The sequence below is a fragment of the Drosophila biarmipes genome, chromosome 3L (genome assembly GCF_025231255.1).
Source record: "Drosophila biarmipes strain raj3 chromosome 3L, RU_DBia_V1.1, whole genome shotgun sequence".
Lineage (NCBI taxonomy): Eukaryota > Metazoa > Arthropoda > Insecta > Diptera > Drosophilidae > Drosophila > Drosophila biarmipes.
The window spans coordinates 15636606-15664557 of record NC_066613.1 but is presented as its reverse complement, the minus strand read 5'-3'; the positions used below and the strand labels follow the sequence as shown (position 1 = coordinate 15664557).

Genomic DNA, 27952 nt, shown 5'->3' with positions numbered 1-27952 from the left:
AGAAAATATGGCTTAGACCAAAGCAAGGTCCTCCTTATGAGCTACAAATATTTTTAGGCCTAGAAAGCAACTTTTAAGGTTAAAACCTACTATTTGTTTAACATAAAGATAAGAAAATGGAGTGAAAATCATATAATGTATTATAAAAGTAGGGTCTCTATTTGAACAATAGATCGATTTAAAATCTCGAATTTAGATGCATAAAAGTATGCTAAGGAATATTTTGAATAGAGAATTCGTTATATAGATGCATTGAAGCGAAGTTTAGAAAAGTTTATTAGCTTTTCCCAAAAAAATATAAAATCGACACATTTTTTCTGTTATTGAAATTGTGGTGCAGGAATTTTTGTAGTCTATACCTTCCCAACAAACCACAAACAAGCACTTGCCTAGTACAACTAAAACCTGCCCTCTTCTGGGCTTTTATTCTTGGTGCGAAGTTTTCGTGACACTTGTGAAATTTCGCGCGTTCTGCGCGTTCAAACATTGGGGAACTGCCTGGAGGATGCCCTTCTCTTCCGGTCCCAGACAAGAACCTAGGATTTTAGCAGCTGCCCTCCAGCCTCATCCCGCATGCCCCTCGCCTGGCTATTTTCCTGGGCTGTTTTCGTTACAATTTCTGGTTTAGATGCGGGTTCCTGCTGCTGAGTTTCATCTTTGAATTGTTTTTTGCGCCAAAAACTTTTGTTTACTTGGCAAATAGAGAAGACTTGCAGCCACCCACTATATAAATGGCTAGAGACAAAGTTTTATCGTGACTGCTGCCAAAATCTAAGCGACTGTTTTTTGGTTGCTTACCCCCTAAAATTTCAGTTTGTGTAAAGTTTTTGTTGCATACAACTTTTTGTTATGCCTTCTCCTCGCTGGCATCGTCATCGTTGCTGGATTTCTTGTCTTTTACCATTTCTTCACAGTTGAATTCACCGAAATTTGTCACGTTTGTTATTTTTGCTAGACGAGAGAGTTTCGGTCGTATTTACTCAACTGATTTTGATAACATTCGTGCAACATGGCCAGCATTTTATCGGGAACTTAGCAGGCTAGGAAAAACAACTTAATCGTATCTCTAATACGTCGATATAAAGTACTATAACCCCTCTGTAAGTACGTTTTAAGTTAAAAATTTGAAATAAAAAAATACCAATTATTTTTCCTTTCTCCTTTTAGCACGCCCTTTAACCCATAAATCGCAGACACGAGCATTTTGTCCTTTATAAAGTCTAATCCGCATTTATTTTATGCTCGGCTACAAATCGTCGCTTTAATAGTGTCACCATGAGTTATTGGAGCAGATCCTCCATATCTCGTGCCGCCCTCTCTCTTTGTAAGAAGAGGGCATCTCGGTCCCCCAATCCCCAGTTCGAACCGCCCCAGCAAATAACAAAAATAAATGCATGCATTAGTTAATGTCCAGTCGTTGTCGTAGTTCCCTTACCTTTTCCCGGACCCTCGCACACGGGGGCAGCGGATCGCAGCAGGATGCAGTTTATAAGCGGACCGAATCGAGCATCCAGTTGCCCAGGCCATCGCCTCACTTGATGTCTGCACAGGGAGAAAAAATTACAAGGAATGCTTCAGATGCAATATAGAATACTTATTGGTAGAAAATGTATTTCTAATACTTTTCATGAAGTAATGCAGTACTTTTTCTTTCTAGCGGATCAGGATGTTTCTGAGATAAAATTAAATTAAGAAAATTTTTTTTTATACCTATGTATGTGTATATACATCAAAAAATATATTTATATTAGATTTATTTAAATTGTTAATACATTTGTTTAAGCTCCAATAATTTTTTAAACATATTTTATGTAATTGTTCTAATTTTTTTCCGGTGTATGACATTTGGTGTTGCTCTGAATGTTGCTGCTGCCGCTGTTGTTGTTGTCGTCGAAGGCGGCGGCGTCGCTTAAGCCAATTCAAAACGGTGGCCGCTGATCCGATCCCCCGGCTCTCCCGTCTAGCTCCGATTCCTGATGCCCGCTTCCAGCTCCCAGTTGCCAGTTCCACCTCCTCCATGTGGCATCCCCAGCGGTGGACGTTGCCCGCGTATTACATTTCGCGCTCGATAAATCTCCACTGCCTGCCGCCCCGACACATATTTCATATCAACGCAGATAGTCCTGTGAACAGTGCAACCAAAACCATAGTTAAAGAGTTTTCTATTTCCCCTTTATATTACATACTTTAATTGCATTAAAAATGTCTGGTTGTATGTTGAAAGTGCTATTGTCAGTAGCTTTTTTCCTCGTTAAAGTGTTTTTCTTTGATTTAAATTTCTACTAATATTAATATGTAAAGAGGTTAGGAAGAAGATTGTGTGCCATGAAGTTAATTTTCTTTTTCATTATCATAGCAACTTGTACTTTAAATAGAAGTTATTTAAACAAGTCATTCCAAGAGATGCTACAAATATTATATTTTTTATCATACGTTTTAAATAATTTATTGTAAAAGATATCACTGTTTTTGCTTTGACAATTTTAAAGATGACAATTCTTCTCCGTGCAACCTTGTTTTCTATATCCCAGCCCACTGTGCGTAGGAACGTCGAGCGGTTGCGCATCATAAAGCAAATTTCATTTTGAATTATTTTCTTATACGAGTATTTTCTTTACTCCCTTATAGCTGCGATTTTATTCCTCGTTTTGCCAGCTTGTTGTTGAGACGTATTGTGCTCGGCAGAATCGAGAGTGAGATCGCGGGCAGAAAGGTGTTAATGATGATCATCATTGCGGTCATCGTCATCATGGTGTGGCACAAAAGGAAAAAAGAACGAGTATCTCTTGTATGTCAGCTGCCCATTGATGTTCTTAAGTAAAATTTAGGAGCTTTTCGGTGTCCAGTCGCGCACTTTAAGTTGATTTGCTGTGGCGAGCATAATTCACATGGTTCTCGGAGGATGGGGATGAATGGCGGCCCATAACTTGGGGATTTCAATACAAGAAATTGTCATAATTTATGAAATTAAACCATGAAAATATTTACCCATCTGCAGCACGAGTCGTCGTCGCTGGCTTGGCTTGGCTTGGCCTGGCTCATTAAAATTGCAAGTGTGGCCAAAAAGCCGAGTGCGACAAGACAAAGGGCCAACTGTGGTTGTGGCTGTGGAAATGTGGCCACCACCCGAAAGTGGCTAATAAAGCAAATCTTGTTGACTGGGGACAACTGGCAGCCACTTCGCTCCCCTGTGTTCTGTTTTTGGTTAAGCTCTACATGGAAATTTCGCCAATTAACACCTTTTAGCATGTTGGCCAAAAAGACATCGACAGCAGCAGCAACAGCAGGAGGCGACAAAAACAACAACAACAGCAGCAGCAGCAGCAGCAACATCATCGAATGCGTTAATTAAAATTATACCAAAAGGCAAGGGCAAAAGCGCAAAGAATAAAGGAACGAGAATGAGAAATGAGGCAGCACATTGAGGGGCACAAACTTTTTACTGTCGCTCAGCTATTAATATACATAAAATGGCTAAAATACGATTAGCCAAGTTCTGTACTCGCCGGCAAACTGTTGCATAGTAAATATTGACAAGCGGCAGCAGCAGCAGCAGCAGCAACAGCAGAAACAGCAGCAACACAACAGCAACACAACAGCAACATCAACAACTCGGCCCAAGACGCAGCAGCAACATGAATATCGCACCTTGTAAACTCATTTGCGCGTACGTGTTGAAACAAATGTTTGCGGGGGGTAAGTGAAATAAAAAAATTGCCTTCCAGGGACTAAAAACAACAGGAACTGCAGCCCCAATTCGAGATTGTCGCGTGATTGAGATTGCGAGGCGTGAGCCATCACGAGGGTCAATCGGAAGAGCAGTCATCAAAGGACCGGTTTTAACCAAATATATAGTTTTTGTTTATTTAATAGAGTATCTTGTGGATATAAAACGTTTTTTTGATTTTCCCATTATATTTTGTGTGTTAACGGAATAAGAAAATTGATAAACTCTAATTTTTAGTATTAAACATATTAAAAGAAATCTACAATTTAATAATATACTTTTCCATAAATAATTATAAAATAAACACCAATGTTAATGTTCAGTAATTGTGCATAACTACCCTAAATTTTAAAGTTTGAAAATGAGTTTCATATTCCTTGAATATTCTTCGCTTTTTATAGAAATAGTGCCAAAGATTTTTAAATACTGGGCATTCGTAGACCTTGAAACTATCTACAATATGAAATGAATAAATATTTTCTTTCATTTTTTTAATAATTATTTTTATGCAACCACAACGGGTTCAATTTTAAGGGATTTGAGTTATGGGAAATGTATCTCTATCTAAAAAATACACAATCTGCATATCCGTGCTTACTATTTACTCACTCATTTGCCAGCAATCTCAGCCGAGCAACTTACCGCGACTTTGTCTGCCTTCAAATACTTAAGCAGCAAGTCAGTTAGGTATTTGCCATTAGCATTTTATTTAACGGACTTTGTTGGGCGGGCGTAGTAATTGGCTTTTAAATATTTCCCCTTATTGGAGAGAAGGGAGTTGCGAGTGGCCAGGTCACGCCCCCATCCTTAACGGCGGCCTTCCCGCCAGCAACAAATGTTGCATTGGCAATTGCCATAAGTCAGACACAGCAGCAACTCCAGTGCAGTAGCAACATGGCCACGCCGCAGGAGTGAATTTCATTGCATGCAGTTTATGTGCGGCCTAATGGGGCAGTTGTTGTTGCTGCTGCTGCTGTTGCTGCTGCTGATGGGAAGCCACCAGCAACACGTCCATCTTCATCATGGGCAGCAACTGGGCCTCCTTCCTCGTTTGCCATGCTGTGCACTTGGCGTTTGTCTGGTTTTTTGGGCACCATGACACCAGGAGAGCAGTTGGCAGCCCCCTTTCACCTGGCCATCCCTCACCTTTATGCAAATTCAGTGCTGCTCTTGCTGCTGCTGCCAATGCTGCGTTGCTGCTGCTGCTGCTGCTGCTGCGTGTCAATGCAAACTTTGCTGACTTGCATGCGAATGTTGCTTGCACAAACATTGAGGTGTACTGCCAAAGTTGTCGGCGTTGTCGGGAGGCAAGTCGCTGCCCATGTTGCTGCTTGTCCACGGTGTTGCTGGTGTTGCTGCCGTTGCTGTTTGTGTTGCAGCTTCAGCAGGAACAGCAGCAGCAGCAACGGCAACCACCGACGGCTTGTTGGCCCGGCGACCACAGCTGGGTGTCCTGTGCGCGCACAGTTAAGTCAAGTTAAGCAAACTCGGTGGCCAGCAGAGCCAAAAGCAAAGGCAAAGGGCAGGGATCCACGTCCACATCGCATCCCCTCGCCAAGCCAATGGAAATTGGACTTGGCCTCCGAGTGGCCCAGTGGATTGAGCGGGAGCACCAGGACAGCCAGTGCTGAGTGGCGAAAACAGGCAGGAATACTGATTTTTAAAACAAATTTCTAAATTTGTATGTATAATTTTAAGGTCCCATCTCAATTAATTAATTATGCATGTAGTAAAATTTTGGTTTTCTTTTTTTTCACCATATAAACAGATTGAATTCTACAGAAACCATTAAAAGTTTAACTTTAAGGTTACAATTTGTTCCCCTAAAAATCTGAAACCTTGGGTTCACAGAATAAGATGATATACCAGATAGTCACTCATTGGCTTTTCTATTTTTTTTATTAATTCAAAAAAATTCTGTGGCAAATACAATACAATTTTTACGGATTTGTTTACCTTAAATAATCCCCTTATCCTTGGCTAATAATTAACCAAAGAGTCAGCTCAGATGTGCGTAAGTTGTCGAAGCCCATTCCTCCAGGCCGCTCCTCCTCGATTCATCCAGCCAGTTGGTGTTACATTTTTACGTGCTCCAACGCCCAATGAAGGTAAACACGGCGGAGGGAGGAAACGCGAGAAGGAGGAGATGTTGACCACCAGAAACGCCTACGCAGGCAGTCAGATTCGGATGCGGATGCAGCATGATGAATGTCCCATTCCAGCTCCTAGGCTTTTCGTACGTGCCTGACTCGGAAGGCAGGCGCTCAAAGAAAGGGGGTTTAACCTGGCTAAAAAAGTTCATAAAACCTACATAGTTATTTTAAGTAATACAATTTCATAAGGCATGATATTTATATTATTATATTTCCATTTTTGTTATAATAAAATAGTTTTTCTGCTTTTGAAACCGCTTTCTTATTTTTTCTTCAAAAAAAACCCTATATTTAGGCTTATAAGAGGGGCTTATCCCTTGGGAACTGGAACCCAGACGCCTTTTCCACGGCCATTCCGTAGAACGTGTGCCAGCGGGTCGTGTGGTGACGGTGAGGATATTGGCACAAGATTTTTGCGCCCCCCAAAATCAATTAAAATGCCAAGCGGCGTGAGTCACACGCACATGGAGTTGGATGCGGACTCGGATTCAGATTCAGATTCGATGAGGTTGGTCTCCGCTGTGGTGTCGAAAGTGTTCAAAAGTGTTGAAAGGAGCGGGCTCCCTTTGTCGGACTTTGTGGGGACCTCCTCGACGGATGGATGGATGGATGGATGATCCAGCGACGAGGTGATGAAGCTGCAGATGCACATGCAGATGGGGGATGGAGGAGTGGAGTTGTGATGATGGGCCAATGGCCAGGAATTACAATGCTTATTGCATCTGCTGGAAATTTGCATACCCAATCACCGAATGGCATCCCCACTCTTGACCCCGTTTTCAATGGCCACTCGACACGACTCCGGCACGTTCTGTAATCGATCATCAGTGCCCAAAGTGGCCAGTGTCCAGAAGACGGGACTGTAGACCGGAGACGGAGCTGTGAAGACCGAAGACTGGAAACAGAGCTGCGAAGACTGAGGGCCGCCTCTCATCAAAGTCCAACAAAGCGCATACCACAGATATCAATTAATTTCAGCGGGCCAGCGTGGATGTGAAAAGGCCAACAAAATCGTAATAAGTCAATGCCTTTGACGGATACACGGAGAACAAATCTTTACGAAAATATAATGAATGATCTTTAAAATAGCATTGCTTTATGCCAAACATAAAGCTCGTAGACGCCTTTAGTAACATAGATAAATATTTGGAAACGTTTGGATAAGAGTCGATATATTGTAAGGAGTTCTTAAATTATTTTAAGGCATTTTTAGCTTTTAAAATAAATTTTTCAAAATATATATGTACAGGAACTTTTTCTCTCTGCCTTGACACCAAAACAGAGATCGAAGTTCCAAGACTTCGGACCTTCTTTCAGCGTAAGTCTATTGATAAACACAAATAATTTTGTAGCAGGATGATGATTCTACCTCGGCGAGTCACAATCATCATCAATCGGTTAAGAAAATATTTAACAAGTGTTTAATGATTTTGAAAAATGATGTGCAGCATGTGCAGCAACAGGAACGACTCTGGATACTCGATTCTGGATTGTGGACCTCAAAGTCTGAATCCGAAGGCCTGGAACTCTCCTCGCCGGCAAAGTCGTCTACAAATTATTGCACGCGATCGCTCATTTCCAGCAGAAATAACACAAACACGGCAGCAGCTTTGGATGGGGAAACTGGGTTTTTTTCTTTAACTGGCAACCAGAAACCAGCCACCAACAGCCCGAGTTGCCAGTTTCCAATCTTGCAGGCGATGTAGATATAGCAAATAAGATATGGCCGGGGCATGTCATGGGCCCCGCGACTGTGAAAACATCTCAATGGCAAAAGTATCACATCATTCATAATTTCATTGCCGCACAGGAGGGAGAGGGGAAGGGGAAGGGGAAGGGGAAGGGGGTACAGGAGGCAGGGGCCTCTGGGAATTGAGTTGTTGGACCTGGCCACGAAAATCTCTCGGCTCAAGTGTTGAATGTTTGCTCAAATAACAACGGCAACAACACGAGATCCGATCCGACCAACAGATCTCGAGATATATCTCCCGGGGATCTCTTGGGGGCGCGGTGAAATTTGACAAATGAACCGGGCAGCCCGAAAAATAAGCACACAAACACTGTACAAAAAAATACACCAAATATGGGCACTTAAAAAAATAGCAACTAGTTGAGGAAATTTTTAATGTTAAGATCACAAGATCCCTAAAAAATCAATAATAGATTTTTTTATGTTTTGATAGTGATATTTTACAAGAATAATTTTTAATAAATATATAGGTAGACCCATTGCTAATTTAAAATCTCCATGCCAAACTATTAAAAATAAATAAGGGTTAAATAAGTCATCCTATCAACAGACCTTGTAGATTTATGTGATAAACTGTGTTCTTGTTTTTTATATTATTTATATTTTATATTATATTTTTTTCTGTCTGTAGTAGCAGCCATGGCCCGGAGTGATCATTATTAATGATGACGATTTGTTGATATTTTTGTAACGTGCTATGGAAAGCCCTTTTCGTCTGCAATGCGATCGCACAATTATAAACCAACAACAGGAATTACAAACAAGTGCAGTACCCAGGGCCTGCCCAGTCATGCCCATTCCCAATCCCAGATCCCAAGTCCCAAATCCCGAGTCCCTCTACCCTTACCCACTCCGGATCCCAATAAGCACGATCATCCCGATGATCTTCCACACAAATTGCTTCGGCCGAACAGCTGGCGGGCAGGAAACCTCTGCATAATCTAGGCTTATAATTCAATTAATGCCTTCGGTTCTCTCTCGATGCACTTAGCTCGGAGCCTGAAGTGCAGCACTAGAATCCAGCCACATGACTGGCAGCTCGAGTGGCCATAAACCATGTGGATGTGACTGGGGACCTCGATGATGACGATCGGGCTGCAGCATCGTCGTCACACTGTCTGCGGCAGATGCTTTAATGATCGCTGGTTGGGCACAGGTTGATGATCGAGTTGCACCGGAAATCGATTTCGAGTGTTGCCCAAAGAGATCGTTTGGCATTAGCAAGCGTTTCAATTGATAGAAATTGAGATATTAGCAGGAGATGCATATCTTTCACCCTTTTTGCAACAGTACAAATTATTTCTTAAATTCCTAAAATAGCTCTTCATATGGATTATTTGATGAAACAAGTTTACAAATTTCAAAAATAATCCTTAATTTTTTTAACACTTTCCACACTACCCAAAAACTACTTCCAATCGAGTTTAATCAACAACACCATTTATATTTGTTTTTGAAAAAGTTTTTTTTCTTTAATTTGTTTTTCCTTCTTTTAATTGATTTCGATTCATCTTTAATTGTATTTTTATAATTTTTGTTAACTAAATGTTAGTTTTTAGCTGTGTAGTTTCTTCTCTTTACTGTTCTCTGCGTTGCTTATCAATTTCGGCTATAATTACTATATACAAAGTGCCTGGCCAGCTATGTTTAGGATACGTCTATGGATCTAAATATATATATATTTATATCGATTTTTATACATTTAGAAAACAAGAAAATAAACAATAACAACGTTTCTCATGGTAGATATACGACAATGATTGGTTAGGCGTACGCATAAATATATTACAGGAGCCTTGGCAAGCAGTTATCAATCTTCGAGTTGAATGATGGGGAAACACTTATCCATTACCGAACATTAAACTAAATTAAATTTAAATTTCATTTAAATTAAATTAACTAAACTGCAGTTTCTTAGACTACGATGCAGGAATGTTTGTTTGTTTGTTTGCTGGGTCTTTTCTGATGAGATTTCACTGTGATGGTGGCGATGGTTGGTTCTCTTGGGTTGCTCAAAGCCTAAAAACTGGGACTGCCTTGTATGATGGGGCTTACTTTTCACTTATGGAGGTTTCTCTGGATTGATTTTCCTCTCGAGAGGCTGCTTTGTGATTTTCTGCTTCGTGGACGCATTTTGCATTTAATTTTGACTAGGAAAGGACGTTTTGTGGGTACCCAGCCAGCTAGCGGTGGGCTCGAGCTGGCGAGGATTGCTCCAGTCACACCTCGCTGGGCATACAATGCACACTAGAGTCCTGCGACAATTCATCCATGGAGGATTCTGGAAAGAGAACATAGGAATGATTTTATTAGATTATAATATATAATATATTTTTCCAAAGAAAAACCAATTTATAAACATCCCTAGGACCCAAAAAAATTAATGGTGTGTTTCCAAATGGTCTGCCCAAGCTAAATGTTATCACTTATTTCCTTTATTTTATAAAAAAAATATAGTAAAAAAGGTACATTTTAAGTTACACCTTTTATAAAGCTTGAGAGTAAAAATGTTTTTATAAATTGTTTTCTGGTTAATAACTATAACGTATACTGTTCAAATATTTCCCTCTATTTGTTTATCCCCAAATAAACCATAACTTTCTTACCATGAGTCGGGTATAGACCCGCTTTAGAGCCGTTCATATGCATTGGATTCTGTGCGTTATTCTGAAATGAATACGTTAACTGCAGGTTAATATGACGCGCAAATGAGCTTCCTTCCGGTTCGCGTACTGCAATCAAAAATCGTTTGTTGAAAGTAGAAAAAAACAGAAGAAATTGTAAGTACTGTGTTAGCAGCTTGTAAGGATTTCGTTGGGCGTGGGGATGCAAAAAGTGAGTGTACTGGATGGTCGAGTTCTACTTTGGGGGATTTTCTAGGCGAGGAGGCGGAGGCGGAGGCGGAGGCGGTGGGGGGGAGGCATGCGGCACTAATCCACTACTTACTTTTATTCTTACCAGCATGTATGTGTTTTTTCTGACGCGCCCGCGAGTTCTGGAACCACACTTGCGTCACACGCTTGCTGAGACCGGTCACCGAGGCGATCCGCTCCAGGTCCTGGCCATCCGGATTACTGTCAATCTGGAAGTTGGCCTGCAGCACTTGCAACTGCTCCTCGGTGAAGGTGGTGCGCACCCGTTTCGTCTTGCTCTTGTGGTACCCATCGCCATCACAGCCCTCTGGAATAGTGTGTGAAAAATGAGAGGAGTGTGATCAGAAACTTAATCGGAATATATATATATAAATCGTTGGAAGCCACTGCACTTAGAGTCCTTAACATAGTTGCAAAGGAAAAACAAGGGGTATCTATAAACATTGTACTAGACCTCTTACATATTATGAGTATGAGTTACTAATTAATTTATGTTAAGAAAATTGTATTTGTAGAATCTCCAAGGAAATTAATTTATGTATACCAAAAAATGTAGTTCTTTTATAATATTTTATAACAACTATTACATTTTTGAAATAAATTATTTCTGCTTTTAGGGTAATAAGGATTTTTAAGATTTTGGCAGACTTAATAAAAAAATCATTTTAATATCTTCACAATCTAGGTTACCAATAAAATAATTTATTAGATTTTTTAAGTTTGCAATATATAGGTTTTAAGAATCTTTACAACTTGAAAAGGGAACTCATAACAGTCCCAAGTGCGTGTAAGCCTTAAAGGTCTTTCTCGGCCACTCTGGGCCTGGTCTAAAAGCATTTCGACAGTCGGCCAAATTGAAAACGTCAAAAAGTGTTTATGGTTTATAGAGCTGCTGGGCTGCCTGGCTTTATGTGGCCACGGTGACCGGACACGGTGGTCTCCTCCCGGAGGAGGAGATGGGGTTTTTTTGGGATGGGGGTTTTGGCTACGACATTCACAAGCCGATCACGTCGCCTCAAACAAAAAAAAACTGGAGAGTTGTTTTTTTACGAGTGTGACACGATTTCGTCAGTGGCGACTGGCTGGCGCTTAACTTGGCTGCAGCTTCACTGTACCGTTCACAGTGAAGCGTCCCGAATTGGCAACCGTTCTGCCACCGAAGCGTGCAGCATGTTTTCAGCTTGTTTTTATGCCCCCAGTTTAGTTCTTTTTGCGAAACCTCTGTAAATACTAACCGTCGCTCGATGTGGTGCCACCCTCGACCGTCTCCAGATAATGAGCCTTGCAGAGCACCCGGTCCTCCATGAGGGCGAACTGCTCGCCGGTGGACAACTGGCGTCCGCACTGATCGCAGGCGAAGCAGGCCAGGTGGAAGACCAGCTCCCTCGCCCGACGCACCCAATCCGAGGCGGAGATGCCGCGACAGCACTTCGAGCACTTGGCGCCGAAATTTCTGCAATTAAACGAGAGGAAATCGCAATCAGTTGGGCCATTAAAATGTATTAAATGGGGAAAAATATATATTTTCTGATTATTTATAAAACTTATAGTTTCCCTGATTTTTAATTTTAACTCTGATCAATATGAATGATCTTGAATCATTATTTTGTATACATGTCTTATGACAAGTATCTTGTAGAATTTTAAATTATTATTGTAATTTCGAAGATAACAATATAATAAACCAAACATTAGGGGAAAAATAAATTCAACTAAAATAGGCATGCATTTCAATCCAGTATAATAATATGGAAAATCAAGATGGCATCTTTATCAATCCGATATGGTTAAGTATTTTCCTGTATGCTCGGACGCTTTCCAAGCGGAAGTGCTTGCCCGGCCAAACATTTTTCCAAATGAGTCGGCAACTTTCGGTGGCTTATTGTTAGCTTTTAAGCTTATTTTTACAACAGCCACAACAATGTATGGCCAGAGCATGACTCGGATGTGGATGGGTTTTCTTGGGACGGGATGCTGGATACTGGATGCTGGATGATGTCTCCATCGGGCAATGCACACTTAAAATTCTTAACTTGAAAAATAAATATTTTTACAGCATCTCACGGCGCGTCTGTTTGTTTATTTTCATTTCGTTCGACGTCGACACCGTTTTCCTACGTTTCCCCCGGCTTTTTGTATCTGCCAGATACTCTTTAGCTTGCAACTTGCATTCTCCCCAGTAAAGTTTTCATTTCGTTACGTTTTGGCCGCATCTTTGTCGCTGTTGCTGTTGACTTTATGGATTAAGTCGCAAACGCTGTCGAATTGTAACAATTACAATTAACCAGGGGGACAGAAGATGTGTGGGAAACTATTCGGAAAACACTTGTGCACATACACAATCGAGTTGGAAAATCAATTGGAATTTTCGAAAGTTCAATGGGGCAGTTTTGGGATCATAAACAAGGAGTTTTTGGGCTTAATGCACAGTGGGATAAGTGAGATTAGTTTAGGATCGAAAATCATTTTCTACATTATATTATTTTCAATTATTTTGATATATTTTCCAATACTTTAAATATTTTGTATGGTAATTTTTCAGTACTCACTTGCTGTAGTCGGCCTTGCAGTACACCTGCCGCTCGCGGATGAAGCAGGACTGCTGGCGGTCCAGGGGGCACATGCACATGCAGCAGCGGAGGCAGTGGGCGTGCCAGGAGCAGCCGCCGACCTCCAGGAAGAACCGATCCGAGATTGGTTCCCCACACGCTGCGCAGGAACGCAGCTCAGTCTTGAAAATGAAAGAGAGATATATGGTGAAAACTGTGGACCCGATGGTTTTTTCTTTTTTAAATACAAGTTTTCTATGCAAATTCTGGTGACTTTGTTTTTTTATCACACACCTGAGAACCGGATCGGTTTCCTCTCCCTAGAGGAATATCTATACGAAAGCGATCTGATCTGAAATCGTAGCGCCCGTCGGATTTGTTTCTTCTTTTGTTGTGCCTTCAAATGAAATCGTTCAATAAATCTGGCAAATGTCCCGGCGGCTTCTGTTTTATTTCTTAGCTGCAGCATTTAACTTATGTATATTAACAAATTTCAATAGCCACACAAAAGACGAGTTTCATTCGCCCGGGCTTTGTTTTGTTTTGTTTTTCGAATCGATTTTTTTTCTCCGATTCGCTCCTTTTCGAAAATTGAACCATAAATTTAAAAATGTTATGCTAATTGTTGTTGGCGATAGCAATATCATTGTTATTGCTGCTGCGACGGCAACTGCTTCACTCCGAAGTCCCCAAAATGTGAAATTTATCGACCCTTCCGAAGATCGATCTTATGAATATTCAATGTCTCGCCTGCATGTTACGCCGATTTAAATGAGTGTTTCAAACAAATTTTATTGCGTTTCATAAAGTACAAAAAAGACACCGAAAAGAAAAGTAATCCGCAGAGTATTATTTAGATTTTGGCCTTCTTAATTGATTTTTTAATGCTGGACGCCAAGTGTTGCTTTTAACAAATATCTTAACAGCTGCATAATCTGCATCGCATTGGGTTTCATTAAAAAATTCAATTTCAATTAGGTTGGTATTTAATAAAAACTTCATTATGAAATGGGGATCTTAACCTGGCTGCTTGCAATACTTTAAATTGAAATATGAAACTTTTATTTTGTTTTGAGATAATAAATGTCACTGGGAAGACTGGAGGTGCCAAAATTATTTAGAAGTTTTACAAAATTATATAAAAAATGGATAATAAATTGATGAGGCTGCGAAATATTCGAACATTTTTTTGGTATGATATCAAGGTGTTTTTACACCTTTTTGAATTATTGTAACTGGATATGTATTGCAAAAATATAAATAAATCAAATGAAGATTCGCCAAAAATGCAAATAAATCTGGTTGTAGTTTAGGTCTTTGCATTTAATATATGTTAAATAATCAAGTAACTTATTTATCCCACATCGCAGCGCATTTCAGTTCAAGTTAATGGCTTTTCATTGTGTTCCTTCGATTGTAAAACACTTCAATTGCTCGATCTGGTTGTTGTTAATATGGTGTGCAATTTCGGTCTGAAATATGCACATCAAGAGAATTGAATGCGGTACTTGAAACATTTAATTAATGAACCGCCCTGCGCTTATGTACTTTTCATTCATTAATGAAAACAGGCAGAGGAATGCGAGCCGAAGTTTTTCCATTAATCAAAAATGGCAGGGAAAATACGTTCATTTTTTGTAGACAACTGCCGTTGACAAAACAATTGTAGGCACAAATAATTGTTCGTTTAACTTATGGCAACTTGTTGTTAACTTAGTTGACGAATTCGTTTCTTCTCTTGCCGCCGGAAAATAAATATAAATAAATACGAGATAAAACCATTTTGGCCATGACTATAAACCGATCAAAGGGCCCGCCATTTGCGACTAAGGCAATTAATAAGACAATAGCGAAGAGCAGAGGAAAAAATAAAATAGGCAGAGGCAAAGGCAGCCCGTGGGTAATAGATATCTATGAGAATAATTTATGACAGGCCGCAAACTATCAGATACAAATGTATCTAATATCTTTTTCGGGGGGTTGCGCTGAAGCTGAGGCTGAAATATGCAATATGGCTACCATCAAAGCGAGCAACATGTGAGCTGGTATCTGTGCGTGGACTGTGTTCCGTGGACATGAAATAACTACATCCTAACATGGCCGTCTGAACGCGCAGCCGCTGCCATTTAACTTTTCAACTCCGCCGTGTATGTGACACGTTTAATAGCGGTAGTCGGCAGTCGGCAGTCAAGCCCCCCGACCCATAGATACCATGCCATACCTTCCTATACCGTGCCCGCAAGTACCCCTCAACCACCCGATTTTCCCTGGACGAGCCTGCGCTGTGCCACATCTACCTTAACTACCATATTCCCGAACCCAATCCCAGGCCCACATCCCTCCCCTTCTGCGACGCCTGTCACTTTCGTTTAACTTTTCACATTGCGCGCCCGAAAAACACAACCAACAACAAGGCCGAATATTGCGGCGAGAAGGGGAGGGGGTTGCCCAGGGGCAGCGGAAGGGGGGTGCCGGTACGAGGGGTGTTTTCAGCAATTTGTTTTCCCAACGCCCGTTTTAACACACAAAAACGGAGGCTGAGACGGTGACTTCAGTGCACTCGGAAAAATATGTTAAAAGTTCTGATTTAAGATTTCATTTTTAACTATGGAAGAAGTTTTTGATTAGTTCGAATTTTTTCTCAAGAAATATTATTTCAGAACACTCAAAAAACATGGCTGGCAGGGAGTTGAAAAAATTATTAAAACATACAATTTTTTTAAAAACATCAGTAAAATTGGGTTAAAATTTATGAATTACCAGATGCTTAGATTAGATTGAAACGTTTTCTAATACATTTTTTTTAAAACAGTAATTTGATTAAGATTAAAAAAATTATAAGATCATCTAAAAATTGGAATGGTACAAATTTTAATGATTTTATCTTTTTATTTAAAAGTGAAATTACAAATATAAATAAGTTAATGTATTTTAAACATATTTATTCTTAAATCTGATATTTCACTTCTCTAATTGATGTTACGTACTTTGGATATATTCAAAGTCTCTTGCTGTTTCCTAAAATATTTTCAAAATATTTAAAACTATATAATATATATATTCAAAACCTCTTTGTATCGCAGTGTTCCGGACCCGAAATCGCACTTCCAATTCCCTGCAGCTTGTTGGTTATACACATGCAATTGTTGTTGTTGTCATGTCTATGCCCACTTTTGAAAATATGTCATCTGTCAGAAGGACAGCTCTAAGGGGAGGACACGGGGGGAGGGGGCAGAAGGACACGTTTGAAGTGGCATTTTTGGCGAGCATGTCATTTGACTGTAATTTACTCGTGAGTGTCGTGAGCCCTCTGCGGCTGTGTGTGCGTTTCAATGCGAGATGCATAAATCTGCCCATGAATTTAAAATGGGTGCCTTGTGGGCTTAGAATTCGTGGAAACTTTGCCGACTAGGTGACAGAATGAGTGCGGAAAATGCCTTTAGTAGGCCAAAAATGGAGAACAGTTTCAGGTGAGGGAGAGACACATTTATCAGATGGTAAATGGGATGGATAGATTTAAGTATAATAGTTTTAAGTACCATCGAACTAAGGACATTTAAGAAAACATGACATAAGAATTGTATCTTAAGAGATATATATATTCAAAAATGCCTTTAAATACGGATGAGTATCTCTAAGCATCCTTATAAAACCCGACCTGAAACCCCCATCTAGCCCATCTAAACCGGCAAAGATTTTCAGAACTGATAGAAGATGATGAATTCGCCGGATCTCTGCGGGTCGCAATGGGCGATAAAACATCTCCCCGGCTATCTGTGGGACCGACTGGCTAGTTCAGTGCCTTTTATTGTTATTATTTGCTATGAATACTCGGTGTTATATAAGCACTCCCTATGCCTACGAGTGTGCCAACCGAGGCCCTCATAAAAATTCCACAATTTAAAACTTGCACCTTGCAACTTTTGGCTCGAAATGTCGTAAATAACCCCGACTGGCAGTCGTATAAAAGTGGGAAAAACAAAAGGCCAAGACAGAACTATAAAAGACACATGAAGAGTATGCAATAAAGTTTATAATCCTACCCATTCCAAAAGGGATATCTCAATATATACATACTGTGTCTGCTGGGGCAAGGTGCTCGGAAAGCAGGAACGCGATGAGACTGCAACCGGTAGCCAGAAGCTAAGAACTGTATCATCTTTGGACCCGAAAAATGCGGATGGACACGCCTAGAAGATCGATTACCCCCCGAAAAAGAAGCCAGCAATCTTTCACGTCATTGCGCAAATTGAGCGATCATCGGAGGGACTACCGAACCAATATCGATTGCCGTATCAATGGATGGATCGTTGGTTTGATGACAAAAGCCCTTGGCACTCAATTGGTTTCTCCGGTTGTGACTTGTCATCTCCTTGCCTTTTCTATCCACCGTGAGAATGTTGTGCTCCCAAAAAAATAGGAAAAATCCAAACAAAAGCCGCTCGATAGCAGACAACCACAATGGACATATCTTTCAGGCGATATCGAGGCGGTTATAACAACAACTTGGCCACTTGTCACTTGAACGGATTTTGGCAAATGTTTTCCTAAGGCCTTTCGATCTCTCGATTTAAGCCGCTTTTCAGCCACGAATTGCAGCGAAGGCTGCCTGGTTTATTTCCAATATTTTTATTGTGTAAACTCTTTTTTAGCTGATTTATGCGGCATGAAAATTTTCAACGGGCGTCTGTCAAATAAATATATATTTTTTTCGGTGACTTTCGAAAAAGGCGTATCGCTTTTTAATTAGAGCTACTTTTTTGTGTTATCCCGCTCTGCGTGGGCCCCTAACTTTGTGCTTAATATATTGAATTATGCTAAAATATGACTACCAAAAAGTTTACACGTCGGCGTTTGTTTGGCGTTAAGTCGGGATCATCGTATCGTATCTGATTGTTATTTAATGGCCACACGAACTGCTCTTTATGAATGGAAGCGGCCAACAAACGCCCACGATCTGAGGTACGAGAAAAGATACAAAAAACACAGAAAAAAGTGGAATAAAAAGCATCCATATCCATAATACGAGCACGCTCCATAAATTGGCTAAATGCTTACAAATATTTCATCGGGAAGCGGTTAATGGTAATGTCGCCGGCCAACTCGTTCACTCCCTTGGTCCATATATACTCCTCCATATAAATATGAGCACTATATATACAGTCTATAGCTGTGCCTGTTGTCGCACCCATTGATCCAATCAAATTAATGGGCTGCTATAACTGGGCAGCCAACAAAAACGGCAACAGAAATGAAAAGGGAGTGCATTTCTACGGGAATACAGTGAAGGTTAACTACGAAAACTGGAGGTTTGTGGAGAAACAGTTCAGCTATCTTAAGCATATTGTGTTCTTGATTGTACCTATGATAACGAAGTATCTTTCTGTTATTTTATAAGGTAGATGTTGTTTAAAACGTATTTATTAACTCTATTAAGGATATGTTTAAAGGTTTTCATATATATTCATAGACTCCTTATAACATTATTAAAATATGATGTTCAGAATATTATAAGTTCTACAAAAATATCCCAGTTTCTAAAACTCTTCAAAGCGGTTTCAATGTTGACGGTGTCATAAATATTTCCTTGGTGTTTTAAATGATTAAAAAATGATCCAATTTTTTCTAGAGAATTTGTCCTTCCTCCTGCTCTATTTCTCCCATTTATCGACTGCTTACTGTACCTCTCCCAGGCATCCACACTGGGCAAACCTGTCCCACTGTTACCGTGCGTTACTGTTGGTTTGTGCATCTCTCCGGCAAACTTAATTACCGCTTTATGTCAATGGTCCAGCGTGTTTTTGCTAAATTTATCAGCGTTATTAAATTTTATCACTGGCGACAAAATGTGCATATGCCATTCAATTTTCACAACATATTCGCACATCGCACGCACACACAGTTCGCCCCCCTCTGCACATCCAGAGTGGCGATTTTCAACCTACGAGGACTAGGCAAATATTATGATGGCAGACAACTCGTCGAGGGTTACATCTGGGAATCTGTGAAAAGGGGAAGTGGGGACTTTCCGGGGGAGTCAGCGAATCGAGTTGTGGGCCCAACATTGGCGTATCATCGTAAAATATTTTACGGCCAAATGGTTGCGGCCAAAGTCGCCAACATTTTTATGGGCCCAAAACAAAGAGCCAATATTCTCGACAAGCTCATCGGGAATCGAAAGGAAAAGCCCTTCGATGTGCAGCTGTCAGTTTTCAATTTGAGCCGCTAAGTGGCTAATTGACGATTGCCAAAAAGTAACTAAAATGCAAATGAAATATCTATTAAAGATAATATACAGCCGATCATTAAAACGCCAAGGGGCGAAACGAAAAAAGCCGTGTTAAAAAATAAACTTTATATATGCATATATAAAAAGTTTTATTTCACTTCAAGTCTTTTGTTTTGCTTTTGTCCGCTTTCTGGGATTCTGGTGATGACAAAGACTTGGTTGATATGTTGAGCGGATGATGGGGGACTCGCGGGGATATATTAGGTGTGTAAGATGCACTGAGGAGAAAGTCCTATTTCTTATAAATATTGTTCTATAATGCTGATGCTGAAAATGTTCCTAAATTACAGTCCATAATATAAATATTACACAACTGTTTACATTTTTTGTATATAGCTTTGAAGTGATGATATTATACCAAAAAGTTAAGATTTTTAAGATATATTGATATGATACCTAAATCAATTTTTTGGGACTGTCATAGAGCTCATTCCCTATGTTTTTTTTTAACTTTTTTTCTCAGTGCTGGATACCCCAGTATCCCACAATTCCAGTGTTGACAAGTTATGGCCCGAACAGCGGCTACGACTTAAAATGTCGCACTTTATTACACTACAAAACACAAAACTGAACTCAACGCGAGATGATCTCTCCGGGTTTCGGATCGGCTCAGATCGCTTTGGGCCGTGAGTTCTGAGCTCTGGGTTCTTTGGGACTGGTCTGGATGAGTTTTTACGGCCATTTCGGTGGAGATGTAGCTGTTGGCAAACACCGGCCTTTCTGTGTGCGCTCCCAGCCGCGTTTTATTATAACTGTTGACTGCTCGCATACGAGATAAATTTCATTTTAATACTTTCTTCGTTTTAGTTTTCGTATATTTTATTTTCTTCGCACGGGGCGGGGGGCAGTTCAGATCGGGGCTTTTGAGGTCGGAAAGTGATTTGCATACGGGGCATCGTTCTCACGCCGTTCCCGCCGCGGCAGATCATCCAGTCGAGAACGCGAACGAGAATCCCCAGATCACTTCTCGGTGTGTGGACCGAGGTTGATAGATCGCCCGACTTATGCAGCTAATACCGTTTTCGGAGCCCGGCTTCCAGCTTCTTGGGCTGCCACTTCCACTGGCCATAAACATAAACAGGTGGCAATGTTCATTTGCATAGACAACGTTTCGATATTAAATTTCAAAGCGAACGACCAGCGTCAACGGCATTCCGAAAACACTAAACATAAAAAAACATCAGAAACAAAAATAAACCAGGGAGTTGAACAAAAAATAAACTAAATATTCAGATGACAGTGGCAATCTGAAAATGGCTCTTCGATTTGCTTCTGGTCCCGCCGAACTTAGTATCTATGAGTAGGTATTATATCTGGTATACTTTTTCGGTGAGTTTCCTAACTTGTTTCGGGCTTTCGGCAGCTGTCTTTAAATCGAAACGAACTTGTAAATTATCTAAGTCGCGACAGTTTCGGGCTTTTGTCCTCCGAATCGATAAGCTCGAATTGTATGGTAATGGGGAGGGAACCCCGAATAAAACTCTTCCAATTTCCATAGATCAATAAGCTCTTAAATTAATTATTTAATTCTTAAAGATTTTTAAGCATGGTGTTGTATAAAATCAACTATATATTGATAGAGGAGAATAATATTGCTAAACATTCATTAAACATATTTATATTTTATAATTGGTTAAGTTTCCTCTGACCATATTTACACCATTTTATAAGCCCAGATCTGTTATCTGTTTAAATCTATATTCATGGCACTACAATAGCTTGTAACAATGTCAAATTAAATTATGCTACTCCCCTGTTTTCATCTTGATCGCGCACATTTATTAACTTTTAATTAGAGATAATATCTATCGAATTTATTTTGTATATGCATATAGGCTGCGACTTATGGCGTTAGCGAACATAATAGAGCACCCTGTGGCTATGCAATTTGTTGGCCAATAAATTTCAATAAAACATTTGCATCAAACTGGAAGCGCAGTCTCAATGAGTGTAGCCACCCTCGCAATTGGTGGAACGGCAAACATTTCGCTTGCCATTTTTTTTCACTTAACGTTAGGTTGTTTTTTATCCATAATATTGTTTGTATTTTTTTCATTTTGCATAAATTTAGCAGGCGGCAGTTGTGCAAACAGAACTCAAAACTCAAAGTCTGGAGAGGGAGAAAATCACCATGCCAAAGTTCTCTTAATAAATCGCTAATAAATCGCCCGCAAGTATCTCAAACCATTTCGACACGCGTTTTTCTTGTTTCTGTTTTTATTTTTTCGCGTCTCCTCGAGTATGTATCTTTTTTTTATCCGCATTTTTAAGGCATTCATCATAAAGTCTTGGGTCTCTGGTGAGCATCGAGTGAATCCGAAACCGAAAATCCCAAATGCCTTTTGTCTTTTCGTCAACATGTCACAGCCACTAAACATCAATAAGTTGGGCTTTTATTGATTTCGCGTTGTCTGCCTGCCTTTTTTTACAGCTCATCTTTGTGCGGAGTTTTTAGGGGGATTTCGTGTTCGATTTCAGATTTTTTATTGAGCATTGGCCACAATTAATTAGCTAAATCTGCATTTTGCATAAATTACAAATATAATATTTTCATATTTCAGTTTCCAGCTTTTCGGCTATTGTGCTTGTGGTCTCGTCTTTTTTTTTGTGGGCCAATTAATCAAGTCCGAAGTTGTTTTTTGTGGGCCACCGCCAAAGTTCTGGCCGATAATTTATTTAGGTGACTTTGAATGATCTTAGCGGTGAGATTCAAACGGCAGAGACATTCGAAACTAGTTTCGCTTCCCTAAAACTAATCACTTTGGCTACTGTTCGTAGATGCCGTCGATAAGGAGGGACAGAAAACCTCCATCGGGTCAATTTGCAATTGTCAGGGAATTAAAAAACAATTTTTTACGAGGCTAGCTGAAGAGAATAAAATAAAACAGTCTGTAAATATACGCTTTTGTGAGAATTTTATAAAATTAAAAATTATGTTAAAATTAATAATAGAAGTACGCAATGCTTAAATCAAATTCATTTTTAAAACCTTTAAAAAATTTGTAGGTTCAAAGAAGGAATAGAAAACCGTAGTTCGATGTACGAAATCTACTCCCCTAAGCCAATTTGCAATTGTCAAGCAATTAAATGTGAATATTTTCGGGCGACAAACTGGCAAGAGAACATTTATTTTATTTATTGGAATTTTTTGCCAGAATTCAAATCGAATGGTTTGTCGTTAGGGGTTGGCTCGTAAATTCCAGGGGCGGGTTTGGGTCTCTGTCTGTTTTTTTTTGAGCTGCCGGCAGACAGGAGTTGCAATGATTTGTGGCATTTTACAATTTTACAGGCCCAAGGGCCATGCATCATTTGTAGGCCAACTAAGCGTCCTTTAAGGACTATTTTGTGGATGCACTCGAACGAACAATGGGAAGACACTCGACTCGCCTTCTTTTGTGCGGTTTTGTGAGGACCTCTTGTGCCTTCTGGGCCTGCATTCGATTTTCATTTTCATGTCCATGCGAAGGGGACTTTTCGCATTTACCTGCTAAAAATGCTGCTGGGATTTTGACACGTCTTCCCGGCGATCTCCTCCTGCAGTTCGCATGCGCAACCCGAAAACTGACCAGGAAATCTGGCTTCTATTGTCCATGTGAAAACATGTATGAGAGGTCCCAAACAAAGGTGTGATATTTGTTTCTCTTTTGTCTCTGATCGGGGCAATTGGCTCAAGTCAAGATGCGTTTGCTGTGTTTTCTCTGTTTGCTGCGTTTGCCCATTGTTTTTCTAAGGAGACCCTAGGCGCAGACTTCTTGTCAGCGTTGACAATTAGGCATATTCGCCCAGTGGTCACAGGACACTCTCGAAAATGTCCTTTGTTTGGGAATCCAATTATGAGGGGGCTTGCTGAAAAATCTGCTGACCGCTGGTCAAGCAGCTGGTTCTCTACTGTAAGGAACATCTTGGCAATGGGCACGCGCTCCTTTTACCTCCTTTTCTTGGTTTTCGAATGCGGGATCTTGGGACAATAGAGTTAGGCGTGTAATCCGCAAAAGGTGTTTTGTTAACCACTCAAAGCTAATAAGTAGATGGAGATATGGGAAGTCAGGGGCCCTATCTTCAAGATGTGATTACAAGTTATAAATGGTAAAATCATAGATGGGATCTTAGTCATTTCACATAAAAAATGTACATATTTTTTAAAAAGTATTGATGAAAATTCGTTTAAAAATCTTTGCGGAAAAACAAACAATTTATAAGAAACGAAAAGATCTTGAACTTCAATTTATATATTTGGAATGCTTAATTACAAGACGTACTAGTCTTAAGCCCGAACAAACTTTTATAAATTCAAATTTAAAGCATAACCCACTAATCCCTATTAAACCCTAATCCAAGCCACTTCAATTCAACTCCAAATACCCAAATCGCCAATTAAAGAAAACATTTCCAACCGCAGAAGAAGGCGTCAACGACTTCTAACACAAAAACCCTTGGTTTATGGGATGGGAGGTTTACTTTTTCCAATCTTTCAATTTTCTTGTGAATTATTAATGAAAAATCATTTATTGAAATATGTATATATGTTTTTTATAGCTGCTTCGCAGGCATTCGACATTTAAACGCTTAAATATTTATGCCTTTTTTATATCTCTTTCTCCGACTACCTAAGAGCAGGGAAAGAAGAAAAAGACTCCATCGCCGTACATTGTTGAATATTCATAAGGCAGCGCCTAGTGGCGTCATTTTCGGATTTGGATTTGGATGATAAACGGTGGGGGGAGAGGATTTAGAGGGGGGATCTACCAACATCTGGGGCGGGTCAAGATCGATGATGTCAAGAAAAGGTCTCTCGCCGAGCAACCCCAGCCCCCTTTTTTTATCATTGACCAGCGACGGCGGCTCAGAACTGTTGACATATCGGGGACTTGGGATGTAAGCGGATCCCCCGCTGAACTGATCTTTCCCCCCCTGACAGCCAACCAAAAAGGAATTCTAGCCGGTGAAATCGGGGCGATTAGATGTATAACGCAGAGCAATAAGCGTCAGCACCTTGTCCAATTTGCTATGGTAATGAAAATTATACTCGGCGAACAAAGCCATGGCAAATCGATCATCGGCGAGCATAAATCATGATCGATTCTCTGCAGACTCATGGCGAATATTTTTCAAAAATCCTGTGGGTGGCTCACACACAACAACAACAAAAAAGCCCTCGCACAGCGGGTGCAAAAATCGATTAAACGTTTTCGAGGGGGAGGGATCAAATAAATTCAAAGTCCACCAAAAAATACATGTGCCGTTGAATGAGCAGCGAATTGAGCAACCTCATCTAGGCGACACGATCCATGCAACATCTTGGAAAAAACGAAACAAAAAACCCAAGTTGAGTATGATTTTTTAGGGTTTGGTTGCAGATACATCCGAAAATCAGCCTTCATTTCACAGCCAATATATTCGAATATTGCCCCGAAAGTGTGGGCCGCGATGTGAGGTTTATTTTTCGAGTGTTTCCAAAAGGGAACCCCACTGTGCGATTTGTGTGCTTTTCATATTCACCGCTCTGTGTCGTCTCCGCGTTTTGGAAACTCATCGTTTTCCAGCGGCTATTAGTGTGCTGGCTTTTTTCGAATTGAATTGAAACTGTTTTGCTCTGGTTTTGTCTCAGCCCCGTCTCACTTTTGATACCTAATGGTCGATCAAACGCCGCCTGTTGCGTTTTCCCGCAGCGGGCCAAGAAACTCCACACAAAACACTGAGTTTTGTGGGTCACTCGGGGTCGGCTCTACACGTCCAGCAATTAAAAAGGAAAGCAAGTACGTCATTCGAGTGGGAGTGCAAACAGGGCTCTCAAACACCAGGAAATACGGGTTAGTTATATGTATAGTCCACAATGGTTTTATCTTTAATTAAAGTTTCCCTAAAAATTGGCTGCCTAAAAGCGTAACTCTAGTCGAATTCTATTAGCGATTTTAAAAAGCTACTAAATAAATTGAATTATATTTCAAGATATGCCTCAAAATATTTCTGATTAACAGTGTGAATATATACATCATTTAATCTAAATAAGAATCTACCGATATATTACACATGCCCAAGGTAAAATAATAAGTTTATTATTTCCTTCCTTTAAAATGATATTTTAATATTTTAAAAAGACCCTTAAGTATCCTAACTCCTTCTATTTATCTTCCAAGACGAATCAAGAATTTGCAACCCATTTCCTCTTTAAAAACTAATCCTAAACGACAACCTCTTATATTTTCTCCCATATCAAACCCCACTCACCTTCATTTTAATTGCCTCCACAATTTTGGCGGTTTTTAATCCAAGTCCTTTGCACGAAATTCTGTCGCCAGCTTTAGCCTGGGAGTCGAGCCCAATCGCCGCCAGTATTGAGGGATTTGGAACCGATGGTGACGACGACGACTTGATCAAGAGTTTGTCAAGCGTCCCACAAAAGGCGCCGTCTGCATACGCTGCTTGTGCAATATTTAATTTTTGCCAGCTACTACTATGATTAATAACTATTGGTAAACAGTGCAAATTCGTATATCCGAGATTCAGATCAATTTGCGAGCGCTTGCAACATTTTTCGCCTTCAATTAGCACTTTCGAGCACAGTTCACTTTCGGCCGACGGCGAATGTTGTTGTGATGCCGATACACCTTATAGAGTATACACGTAGAACGCTCGTAGAACCTTATCATGGAACGGGTGGCGATAACACGTTTCACGAGAGTTGTTTGTGTTTATTTTTGTATTTCTTGTGTTTCCTGCGCGGCGGAGCGGATCGAGCGGACGCGAGATGTTGTTACAGCTTCGAGGCCACTGCGTTGACTGCCGGCGCTCGGGGTTCGAGCTCAGGGATCTGGTGCCACGGCGCTCAACTGGCTCGATTCACGCCCGGTTTCCATATGCTGCTCATGGCACACACCACCACCACCACCACCACCGTCGCAGGTATCGGGCACAAGCCCAGCCATCCGTAGCAGCACCACCACCGGTCTCAGGCGGAACTCGACTCGGGAACCCGCTCAACTGGTTTTGAGCGCACATCTGTCGCCGGCGCTACGGGAGTGGTGGCGATTGGCCCGCCTGGCCACGCCCCCTGCGGCCCGGAGAACGAGTTCCCAAGTGGTGTCCCCCATTTTGAGTGCTTCTCCAGGCCCGGCCTGTCTCTGCACCACTTGAGTGCGCCGGCGCGTGCCAAGCTGGCCACTTGAAATGAGTCGAACTGCGGAGTGGAATTGGTTAGAGCCACGATGGGTGGGTGTTGTTGCTCCGGCGATGATGTTGCTGCTGCTCTTCTGGGGCTGTTGCTGTTGCTTGTGGGGATTTGTCTCATGTGGCTGCTGTTTTCGGGGTTGCTGTTGCTCTTGTCACTGGCTTTTCTTCTGGCATTGCTGCGGCTCTATGTGGGTTTACCTTATGCTGCTGCTGTTACTAAATTTAGTCGTCTTCTCTAAAGGCTTTGACATGATAGTTGCTGTTTCCACTGAAGATTCTCCTGACGTCGCTAATATTTTTAAACAATATTATATTAAAATTGCTGCTGTTTTTAATTATACAATAATTATTATAAAAAATTATATAAATTTTGCTGCTGCTCTCTGATTTTTCTATAATTGTTGCTGCTGTTGCTGTTTGATTTTCAGATATTGCTGATGTTTTTGGGAAATCTGGTCTTTTCCACCAGAGATTATTCGTGATGTGCCACTGATATTATTATTGCTCTTCCTACCTTTTTACACACATCTCTACATAAATTAGGCTAATATAGCTGATTTTTACTGTTTTCTACAAAGTATTTAATGTAACTCTAATTTCCACAATTAATTTTAATAATACTACTTGTACCACCAATGTTGTTACTGTCACTAAATCTGCCTTTTTTTGTTGCTGCTGTCTGAGTGGGTGAAAGAGCTGGGAAAATCCGAAAACCCAGAGGGGAAAAGGGGAAACGGAAAAACGGAACTCGAACTCCGCCGCACTTGACTTTTTTGGGGTCAAACCGCTTGATGGAGGGGAAGTGAGTTTCCAGCTGCCAGTTGATGTTGTTGCCCGTGACGCTGCTCTCTTTTTGGTTAAATATTTTTTATTCCATTTGACTGTTTGTGATGGCATGCCAGACATGATAGCGGAACAGACGTGCCCCAAGAAAAGAGCCATTTAAAATTAGGAAAATTAATGTCATATGAAAATTCATGACTAAGCGCTTTTTAAGATTTCATAAATTGTATTTTATTCAAAATTTTACAGAAAAATTGTATTATTATATTATATATATTATTATATTTCTAATTCTATATTTCTATTATTACATTTTCTAAAAAAATATATGGATATTAAAAAAGTACTTCATGTTTTATATATTTATTCGAAAAAAAAACTTATAAGTATATGAAACGTTTGTGAAATTATTTGACTATATAAAATATCTTTAACAATTTAATATTTTATGTACAATTGACACCTTCTTCCTAAATTACACCTCAAGTTATGGTATAGCTAGCTAGCTTTTCCTGGCTACCATTGTCCGCCTTATCCTTTGATTTAAGCCTGAGCTTAAGCCTTTTTCCCAGCTTACCACTCTCCACCGCGATTTCCCCTGGCTTTCCGAGCTGCGAGCACTTTAACCATTACTTTGGACCATTTTTCATTCACTGTC

The 27952-nt window shown here is 40.4% G+C and overlaps 2 protein-coding genes and 1 long non-coding RNA gene across 7 annotated transcripts; 1 reads left to right on the top strand and 2 right to left on the bottom strand.

Moving 5' to 3' along the window:
• The first annotated feature begins 1025 nt into the window (after window positions 1-1025).
• LOC127010852 (uncharacterized) lies at window positions 1026-1805 on the top strand. Of its 2 annotated transcripts, none has more exons than XR_007763675.1 (3): window positions 1026-1100; window positions 1168-1600; window positions 1658-1805. It is a non-coding gene; the product is annotated as an uncharacterized LOC127010852 (long non-coding RNA). The 2 variants fall into 2 exon arrangements; XR_007763676.1 differs by having other exon boundaries at window positions 1064-1104.
• Window positions 1806-4670: 2865 nt separating this feature from the next.
• Window positions 4671-6814, bottom strand: LOC122818984 (AF4/FMR2 family member lilli-like). The gene is made up of 4 exons (XM_044094763.1): window positions 6630-6814; window positions 6345-6518; window positions 4996-5180; window positions 4671-4786 (listed from the first exon to the last, which is right to left on the bottom strand). The coding sequence occupies exons 1-4, from the start codon at window positions 6812-6814 to the stop codon at window positions 4671-4673; spliced, it is 660 nt and encodes a 219-aa protein (XP_043950698.1).
• Window positions 6815-9095: 2281 nt separating this feature from the next.
• Window positions 9096-26224, bottom strand: LOC108035682 (LIM/homeobox protein Awh). Of its 4 annotated transcripts, none has more exons than XM_017111393.3 (6): window positions 25570-26221; window positions 13053-13234; window positions 11739-11956; window positions 10577-10810; window positions 10237-10362; window positions 9096-9911 (listed from the first exon to the last, which is right to left on the bottom strand). In XM_017111393.3, the coding sequence occupies exons 1-6, from the start codon at window positions 25573-25575 to the stop codon at window positions 9850-9852; spliced, it is 828 nt and encodes a 275-aa protein (XP_016966882.1). In that variant the 5' UTR covers window positions 25576-26221; the 3' UTR covers window positions 9096-9849. The 4 variants fall into 4 exon arrangements, with proteins under 4 accessions (XP_016966882.1, XP_016966884.1, XP_016966885.1 ...); XM_017111395.3 differs by having other exon boundaries at window positions 10589-10810; window positions 25570-26220; XM_017111396.3 differs by lacking the exon at window positions 9096-9911 and having other exon boundaries at window positions 10252-10297; window positions 10589-10810; window positions 25570-26224.
• Window positions 26225-27952: the final 1728 nt, after the last annotated feature.

What these genes read in the sequence shown, in the direction of transcription:
- LOC122818984 (XM_044094763.1), bottom strand. Translation starts at nt 6,814, where the DNA reads ATGAGAGGCGGCCCTCAGTCTTCGCAGCTCTGTTTCCAGTCTTCGGTC. An exon ending in GAGTCCGCATCCAACTCCAT is followed by an intron (nt 5,181 to 6,344) that starts GTGCGTGTGACT and finishes GTGCGCGCACAG; the next exon opens with GACACCCAGCTGTGGTCGCC. An exon ending in CTTTGGCAGTACACCTCAAT is followed by an intron (nt 4,787 to 4,995) that starts GTTTGTGCAAGC and finishes CCAAGTGCACAG; the next exon opens with CATGGCAAACGAGGAAGGAG.
- LOC108035682 (XM_017111393.3), bottom strand. An exon ending in TGCAAGGCCGACTACAGCAA is followed by an intron (nt 11,957 to 13,052) that starts GTGAGTACTGAA and finishes GTTTAATTGCAG; the next exon opens with AAATTTCGGCGCCAAGTGCT. An exon ending in TGGCACCACATCGAGCGACG is followed by an intron (nt 10,811 to 11,738) that starts GTTAGTATTTAC and finishes ACACTATTCCAG; the next exon opens with AGGGCTGTGATGGCGATGGG.